General features: G+C 46.1%; 2 protein-coding genes across 4 annotated transcripts in view; one reads left to right on the forward strand and one right to left on the reverse strand.

The window, feature by feature from the left end:
* KRTCAP3 (keratinocyte associated protein 3) overlaps window positions 1–418 on the forward strand; it is a 2384-nt gene extending 1966 nt beyond the window's left edge. For 2 of the 3 annotated variants that reach the window (XM_017545623.1, XM_017545625.1), the window contains exons 6-7: window positions 76–188; window positions 313–418. In XM_017545623.1, the coding sequence (XP_017401112.1) occupies window positions 76–183 (108 nt within the window). In that variant the 3' untranslated portion in view covers window positions 184–188; window positions 313–418. The remainder of the gene's footprint in view (window positions 1–75; window positions 189–312) is intronic. The other variant, XM_017545624.1, reaches the window with a different exon arrangement.
* Window positions 419–495: 77 nt separating this feature from the next.
* Window positions 496–8866, reverse strand: part of IFT172 (intraflagellar transport 172) — a 44776-nt gene continuing 36405 nt past the window's right edge. The window contains 13 exon segments of the mRNA XM_037744650.1: window positions 496–642; window positions 1161–1252; window positions 1462–1615; window positions 2269–2367; window positions 2453–2512; window positions 2732–2827; window positions 3696–3815; window positions 4006–4116; window positions 4753–4869; window positions 5142–5228; window positions 5347–5410; window positions 5540–5649; window positions 5846–5944. Coding sequence (XP_037600578.1) covers window positions 553–642; window positions 1161–1252; window positions 1462–1615; window positions 2269–2367; window positions 2453–2512; window positions 2732–2827; window positions 3696–3815; window positions 4006–4116; window positions 4753–4869; window positions 5142–5228; window positions 5347–5410; window positions 5540–5649; window positions 5846–5944 — 1299 coding nt within the window. The 3' untranslated portion in view covers window positions 496–552.

Below are 8866 nucleotides of genomic sequence, written 5' to 3' on the forward strand. Positions count from 1 at the left end.
AAAAAAAAAAAAAAAAAAAAAAGCTGGTGACCTATCATTCAGGGCCAGGGTGTCTAACTCCACCTTCTTTTGCAGCTAGAGGAAATGACAGAGCTTGAACCTCCTAAATGTAAAAGGCAGGAAAATGAGCAGCTGCTGGATCAAAATCAAGAGATCCGAGGATCACAGAGAAGCTGGGTTTAGGACAGGTAATGGGTCTTGAAGGTGGTGGCCTGGGTAAGACTGGGGGCAGGGAAGTGCTCTTAGAACTGGGTCTAGGTCTTGCCATGCTGCTTTCCCCTCTGACCCAGGTTGGTTCTCCACTCTGTCCAGCAGGTGCTGTTCCAAGACTCAATCCCTAAGGGATTTTTCCGCACTAAGCAAGGGGCCCTGACCACGGGATGAGATAAAAAATTGTAATAAAATAACTTTTCTTCTACTTGATTATGATTCATTTTGGGGAAAAGGCACTGTGTGGTGTTGGGGGTGACTTTGATCAAAGAATACAGTGGTCTTACTTTCTTATAAAACTTTAATGAGGGAGAGGCCCTAATTCTTCCTCAGCTTTACCGGCTACTGAAAGGAAAAGCTGGTGCTGGGGAGCCCTCCACACCACTGACTGATGAATTTCAGCACATCCTGGCACACTGGGCTGTGGGAAGTCTGTGAGCAAATGGAAGATGATGAGAGGAACTTGTTAATGCTGGAAATACAGAGAAAATCAGCTCCATCACACGCTTCAGGGTCTGCACTTGCCTTCCTGCAATCCCACCCACCTTTCTAGAGAGAGAGAGAGAGAGAGAGAGTGTGTGTGTGTGTGTTTTGTTTGTTTTGAGACGGAGTCTCGCTTTGTTACTGAGGCTGGAGTGCAGTGGCGTGATCTCGGCTCACTGCAACCTCTTCCTCCTGGGTTTAAGTGATTCTCCTGCCTCAGCGTCCTGAGTAGCTGGGATTACAGGCGCACACCACCACACCTGGCTAATTTTTGTTTTTTTAGTAGAAACAGGTTTTAACCATGTTGGCCAGGCTGGTCTCAGACTCCTGACCTCAGGTGATCCATCCTCCTTGGCCTCCCAAAGTGCTGGGATTATAGGCGTGAGCCATCACACCTGGCCTTGTTTTTTTTTTTTTTTTTAAGTGCTGCCCTATCTGCCTTCATTCTTCAAGTCCCCCTCTCTAACCTTGATGGCCATAAGGAATTTATTCCAGTTGTCCTTGTTAGCAGCTTTCCCTGGCCGCTTAAATTCAATTTTGTTCCTCAGAATGGGGTATCCTGTGGAGGAAGAAAAAATGATGAACTGAGGTTTGAGAGAGATTGAGGAAGGAAAAATGAGGAGCAGCCTGGGGGTACAAAGCAGCATGGTCCTGTCTTTTGTACCCTTTACTGAATCCTAGTAAAATTTTAAATTAAGTTTATTGATCCTGTTGCTTTCCACTCCCCCACCCCCCCCACAGGATCTGGGGTGCTGTAGAGTTCTATACCTGTAATGAGGCAGGGCAGGGCTCGAACCCCAGTGCTTGCTGCCACCAGGGAGGCCTCGTAGGCGCCACGCTCATCCCGAGGCAGAACCTGTTCCAGCCGCTGGTCCATGGAGACTGTAAGCACCCAGTCTCGAACCTCTTCTCTCTCAGCCTCCTGGAAAGGACAAGAGGCAGTGGCAGCTTCACACAGGGCAGGGGAGGGCAAACTGGGGTGGAGGAGTATGGAGGGGAGTTTGCTAAGCCCTTGTCCTGTATACCACATACCAGCTTTCAGCTACAAATGATCCTCCTTGGACTGGCTTGGATTGGGGGATGCAGTCACAGCCTTTTCTTTTTTTTTTTTTTTTTTTTGAGACGGAGTCTCACTCCGTTGCCAGGCTAGAGTGCAGTCGTACAATCTCGGCTCACTGCAACTTCTGCCTCTCAGGTTCAAGCGATTCTCCTGCCTCAGCCTCCTGAGTAGTTGCGACTACAGGCATGTGCCACCACATCTGGCTAATTTTTTGTGTTTTTAGTTGAGACCCCATTTTGTGTTTTTTAGGTGAAACCCTGTGTTAGCCAGGATGGTCTTGATCTCCTGACCTTGTGATCTGCCCACCTTGGCCTCCCAAAGTGTTGGGATTACAGGCGTGAGCCACCGCACCAACCCAGTCACAGCCTTTTCTCTCTGTTCTACTCTGCTTCTACTTTCACAGAAAGAATAGTGAGGGCTGAGGTCCTTCCAAAGATGGCAGCACAAAGATGTTCTCCCTCCTCAAGGCACTCACACTGGTGAGGTCTTCTCATTTTCCAGCCCTGTGCCCTTACCGGTACATGCTGCTTGGCTGGGAGTGGCACCTCAAAAGGAATGTCTGTATCTTGAAAATCAGAGTGGTCAAGGCCATCCAGAGTCCCTTCCTCGATTGCCTGCAGTAGAGTGGGCAACCATGAGCTAGGCACAGCCTGTGACTGGCAAAACACCCCACCCTCAGGGCACAGTTTCCCTACTCACGTCGGTCAGGTCCAAAAAGCGATTGAGGAAGATGAATGCCATGTTCTCCCAGCCAACTGCCTGCAGCAGAGAAAAGTTGCAAATGGGAGTGAGCAAGCTGGGCCTGGATGTTACTACTCTGGGATGCAGGAGAAAAATCCAGGAAGACATAGGAGGATTATATCCTCCACAACTTCAGCCCTACACTGAGCTTTCTGCTACCTGAGCAGAAGGGATATTCTCTGTTTTCCAACCTTTGACTTCCTCCCATCTGCCCCACCCTTCCTTGTCCCAGCTCACCTTGGCAGCAATGCCTGCTTCATAGAAGGCTTTGTCTACGGGTAGTAGCTGGGTGTGACGCAAGAGTGAAATAGAAAGCCTGGCAGCCACAGTCTCCTGGGATTAAAGTCAAAGCATTATGAATATGGCACTAAAGTGACTGAGCTACAGACTAATGATCCTGTAAAGCAGCCACAGAATTAAAAACAACAAGCAATATTATACCGTTCTCTCCAAGCTGTTCTGGGTCTTCGGTTTTTTTTTTTTTTCTTTTTTTTTCTGAATAAGAGACCTGGGCCTAGTTTCAATTTTTTTTATTTTTTATTTTTTTAAATAGAGTCTTACTCTATTGCCCAGGCTGGAATGCAGTGATGCCATTTCAGCTCATTGCAACTTCTGCCTCCCAGATTCAAGCAATTCTCGTGCCTCAGCCTCCCAAGTAGCTAGGACTACAAGCGTGCACTATCACGCCCAGCTAATTTTTATATTTTTAGTATGGGATTTTGCCATGTTGGCCAGGCTGGTCTCAAACTCCTGACCTCAAGTGGCCCACCTACCTCAGGCTCCCCTTCCAAAGGGCTGGGATTACAGGTGTGAGCCACTGTGCCTAGCCACCTAGATTCTTTCTAAGGTTCTTTCCACTTCTAGAATTCTATTATCCAAGTACATGAAATAAATATATAGTAAACAGTCACAAATAAGCCCAAAATATGTGTACATTACAAGAAGTGAATACAGAAATCATGGAATTTGGATGTTTAAACATAATGAAGCTGGAGCTGTGTGGGCACAGAGCCCTAAGAAGGTGAGAAGAAGAAAACCTCAGCAAGGGCTAAAGATTTGTTTAGACAGAAGAGAAGCTGAAAGAGAGGGGGCAGATTCAAGAGCCCAAGTTGAAGAATCCAGAATGTGAGACAATTCAGTTTCATACATTTGCAGATGAGCCCTTCTGACTTAGTGCTCCTCTGTCCCCTCTACATCTCACCAGCTGTTTGACACTCTGGGCTGCAGAGCGTGTGGCATAGTAATGAGCGATCAGCAGCATCGTCTTGAACTCCTCATGGGCTGGAGAGTTTGCCTCACTGGACTTCACCAAGTTTTCACACTAGAAGAGGGAGACAGCACAGCCTGGCTCAGGGGTCAGAGGAGTGCCAGGGCCATAGAGTGGTCTCCGATGGCCACCTGGCAGAGGAAGGTAAAATACATCTGAGAATAAAGGTAAATGCATGAAAGAAGAGATGAAGACAGGGACAGGCAGAGCAGCCCTTTTACTCTTGTCAACCCAACTTCCTCACCAGGTTGAAAAGGACATCTCGAAGATCAGCCCAGCTATGATAGGCCTCAGCGCAGTTGGTCCCAGGAGAGCTCACCATGTCAGTGAAGATCCTTTTGTAGATATTGAAGTTCTAGAGGTAGAGGGGAGAAGGGCACCTGAGAAGGGCATAGCTAGAAGAGAAGGTCAGTGGAAGTGGGGCAAAAGGGACAGGCTTTGTGTGTAGAAGCGGGTATGTGTGTGTTCAAGAGCTGGGAGACAGTGGTAGATTATTAAGTGCTGATTATTTTTAATGAAGTGAATTATTTGTAAGTGCTTTTTATTTTTGATAAAGAGAAAAGAGGAAGAAAATAACTTTCTTAGCTGGTGCTGTGTGAGTGGGCAACTGTACAAATATAAGTACAGAGTTACAACATTAATGGGCTGTGACTCTCAGATGAGGGAGCAGTGTTCATTCTCTGGAGGAAGTCAATAAAGGCCCTAGAGGTGTGTGTAGGATTCATCTCTGAAAGACAGGTGGCTGTGTATTTGCTAACAGCATGAGGAGCTCCATGGGTGTTTCTTTAAACAGAAGTTGGAAGTTTCTGCAAACTTCTCCCCATGTTCTTAGCAAATACACAGCCTCCAGAGAGGCTGTACATTTCTGAAGATGCATGGGGGGCCCTGGGCATGACGTTCTCTAAGGATAGAATCCTCTGAGAAGATAGTTCCTGAGAGGAGAGGAGAAACAGTTTCCTTGTGGAAACATTCAACCCAAGAAGGCAGGTACCTGTGGGTTAGCAGGGGCTCCGTGCTGTACATACAGGGCCAATGCCTGGGCAGAACTACCCTCTCGGATCAAGTGAGTTGCATACAAAGCCACATACTTGTGCAGAATCTTGTAGTTCTGTACAGGGGTGGAGGAAAAGCATGGGTGAGGTTGGAATCAGCAAGACCAAGCAGTGAGGGTAGAATGGTGACTTGAGGCCATGGATTTGTTGAGGAGACAAAGGGTGTATGCAAACCTCTGACCCCAGTTTCAGACTAAGCTTCTCTGATGCCCATTAGATTATCTTTGGGCTTTGGGTTTTTGTGGAGGTAAGAGAGATGCAGCTTTGAGGCAGGTGGGGAATCAAGGGAAAATGTAAAGAAAAGCTGGGAATGGGAAGAGAGCAGTACCTGTTTGGTAGCTGTTTCAATGCACTTGTCCCACTGGCCCTGCTCCACATACAGGTCCAAAGCAGCTACCACATCCACACCCACAAGCTGGGTCAATGGAAGACAGAGTTACAAGGGAAAAGAGATGACATGAGGGAAAGAAGAGGGAGAGACTCTTGTGGGTCTCTCCCTGCATTCTGCCTCCTGCTAACTCTGCAAGTCTCACCGAGTCCACTTTGCCCTGGTTCTTGAGGAACTCTTTATAACATTGGTCCACATAGTCTTCATACCTGTGAAGATGTACAGAGAGCTCCATCTTCATGTTCCAGAATACCAAACCCTCCCCATGAGACTTTCTCCCAGTCTTTACAAAAGGAAGTAAAACAGAATTTCCCAGTAAGAAGGGGTTGCGAGCTTACCTGGGATCTAACTCCTTAGCTACACGCTTAGCCTTGTTCCACTCCTCACCCTCGATGAAAGCATCGATTGCTTCCTTGACCAGGTCCAGATTCAGATAGAGCTCTGCAGCCTGCACAATGAGAAGTCAGCATGGAGACTTTCTCGTCACTCTCAGTCTTCCCTCTGTGAGCTCCCTCATCTGTTTTCCCAGGACTGCAAGCCATGCCCACCAGGAGGCCCACCTCATACACTTCCCTGGGTGTAGATGTCACCTTTGTACCCATCTCTGTGGAATCTATTTCTGTTCCATCCCACATCCCACTTACTGCATTGTGCTTTCCAATTCCAATCAGCTGGGGTCCTACAGCCAGAACAACTTCAATATTACGTTGGGGAGGCAGAAACTTGATGGAGAGTTCGGCTGCCTGTGTGGTTGAACAGAAGATGGAAATGGGTAGGAGAGACAAACACCACTGAGTCCTCAGCCTGATCCGCTTCACACATTTTTCTCCTCCAGATGCCAACTTTCTCTCTTTCTCCTTCTACCTTGCACCCTCCTGGGCAAAGCCTGGCTCATGGTCCATTAGATCCTTTAATTAGGCATCAGTCGACCCATCTTTCCTCTCAGTTCATTGTTAGCTCTTTCAGACACTTCCTGTCCTGCTTGAGGTCACTGCATTTGATTCTTCCACCTTTGACAAAATCATTTCTCAAGGTCTTTGTCATAAGTAGAATTTTTGTAGCAGAATATAGAGAAAGGACTCCTAAAATGAGGAGCCCAGGGCATTCTGTAACTATTTGTGTTGGGCTTTTTAAGTTTCTTCATTCATACTGGATTTTGAAGACTCAGTATAAAACAAAGAATGGAGGCCGGGCACGGTGGCTTGCGCCTGTAATCCCAGCACTTTGGGAAGCTGAGGCAGGTGGATCACCTGAGGTTAGGAGTTCAAGAAGAGCCTAGCCAACACGACGAAACCCCATCTCTACTAACAAAAAATTAGCTGGATGTGGTAGCATGCGCCTGTAGTCCCAGCTACTTGGAAGGTGAGGCAGGAGAATCACTTGAACATGGGAGGTGGAGGTTGCTGTGAGCTGAGATCGTGCCACTGCACTCCAGCCTGGGCAACAGAGTGAGACTCTGTCTCAAAAAATAAAAAATAAAAATAAATAATGCATGTGACTACATGTTGAAATGGTAGTATTTTTTTTTGAGACAGAATCTTGTTATGTCTCCCAGGCTGGAGTTCAGTGTCGCAATCTCAGCTCACTGCAACCACCACCTCCCAGGTTGAAGTGATTCTCTTGCCTTAGTCTTCTGAGCAGCTGGAATTACAGGAATCTGCCACCATGCCCAGCTAATTTTTGTATTTTTAGTAGAGACAGGCTTTCACCATGTTGACCAGGCTGGTCTCAAACTCCTGACCTCAAATGATCTGCCCACCTTGGCCTCTCAAAGTTCTGGGATTACAGGCATGAACCACCGCATCCAGAAAAAATGGTGGTATTTTAGATATACTGTGTTAAATAAAATATATTACAATTATTTTCACCTGTTTCTTTTTATTCTTTTTAAATGTGGCTACTAGAAAATTTAAATTACATGTATGGCTTACATTTGTGGCTTGCAATATATTTATAGTGCCAGTGCTGGTATAGATGGTCTTGATACCTTCCAATACTTAAAACTCAGAAATTCTACAAACCCAAGTGTTCTATGAGATCACTCTATTTCCACTAGGATGCTGACATCCTCACCAGATTTCAATTTCCACACAATCCAATTTAGCTGTAGTTTATGCTAATCCCCTCTCGTCTTTCCCTCACCTGTTCTTGCCTCCCTTTCTTACTGCCAACCCCTTCAAAGCTTAATCCGCCCTGCTTGCATCAGGAAGCCATCTTCTGACTGGTCTGTAGAAGGCAGTCATGCAATGCTCCTGAGTTATATACATCAGATGCTTATTCAATACTGCTGATTAAAATCTGCTAGAATCTCAAAACCAATCATCAGCCAGTCCTTCTACTTTTTTCCCTCTAACTTCTAGGGGTTATTGAATTATAAGACCTCAAAAACCTAAGGGAAATTTTGCAGGGGCATCACCATACGAACACTTCATTCAGAGAGTCAATCTCATCCCCTTCATGACCCCCACCATCAGATTTCACTGTATCTAAGGTGCATTGTTTATACGTGCATCCCAATTTTAAAGATATTAAAACATAATTATATATACATGTGATTGTTAACCTTATGTATCAATTTGACTAGGCTACAGGGTATCCAGGTATTTGGTCAAACATTATTCTGGGTGTTTCTATAAGTGTTTTAGGATGAGGTTAACATTTAAATTGGTAGACTGAGTAAGGCAAATTGCCCTCTCTACTGTCAATAGACCTCATCCAATCATTTCAAGGCCTGAACAGAATATAAAGGCTGGCTCCTTTCCAAGTTAGAGAGAATTCTTCTTGTTTGACTGCCTTTAAACTGGGACACTGGCTTTTTCCTGCCTTTAGATTTGAACGGAAACATCAGCTCTTCCTGGGTCTCAGCTTGTTGGCCTTCAGACAGGAACTACACCATCAGTTCTCCTGGGTTTTCAGTTTGCCAACTCACCTGCAGATCTTGGGCTTTATCCATCTCCAGAACTCCATGAGCCAATTCCTTCAAATAAATCTCTTTATATACATGTGCACACATACATGTACACACATATACTTACAGTCATGCATTGCCTAATGATGGGTATGTTCTGAGAAATGTGTCCTTAGGGTATTTCATCATTGTACAAACACAGCATGTACTTACACAAACCTAGATGGTACGGGCTACTATACACCTAGGTAGAAGCTGTGTAGAGCTTGTTGTACCTAGGCTACAAACCTGTACAGCACATTTTTGTACTCTCTACTGTAGGCAACCACAACACAATGGTAAGTATTTGTGTACTGAAACCTATCTAAGACTGGGCGAGGTAGCTCACACCTGTAATTCTAGCACTTTGGGAGGCCAAGGCAGGCAGATTGCCTGAGGTCAGAAGTTTGAGACCAGCCTGGCCAATGTAGTGAAACCCTGTCTCTACTAAAAATATAAAAAATTAGCCAGGCATGGTGGCAGGCGCTTGTAATCCCAGCTACTTGGGAAGCTGAAGCAGGTTGAACCTGGAGGCAGAGGTTGCAGTGAGCCAAGATTGCGCCATTGCACTCGAGCCTGGGAAACAGGGAGGCTCTGTCTCAAAAGAATAAAAAAAAAGAAATCTAGCCGGGCGTGGTGGCTCAAGCCTGTAATCCCAGCACTTTGGGAGGCCGAGGCGGGTGGATCATGAGGTCAAGAGATCGAGACCATCCTGGTC

This window comes from Cebus imitator, unplaced genomic scaffold (genome assembly GCF_001604975.1).
Source record: "Cebus imitator isolate Cc_AM_T3 unplaced genomic scaffold, Cebus_imitator-1.0 Scaffold180, whole genome shotgun sequence".
NCBI lineage: Eukaryota > Metazoa > Chordata > Mammalia > Primates > Cebidae > Cebus > Cebus imitator.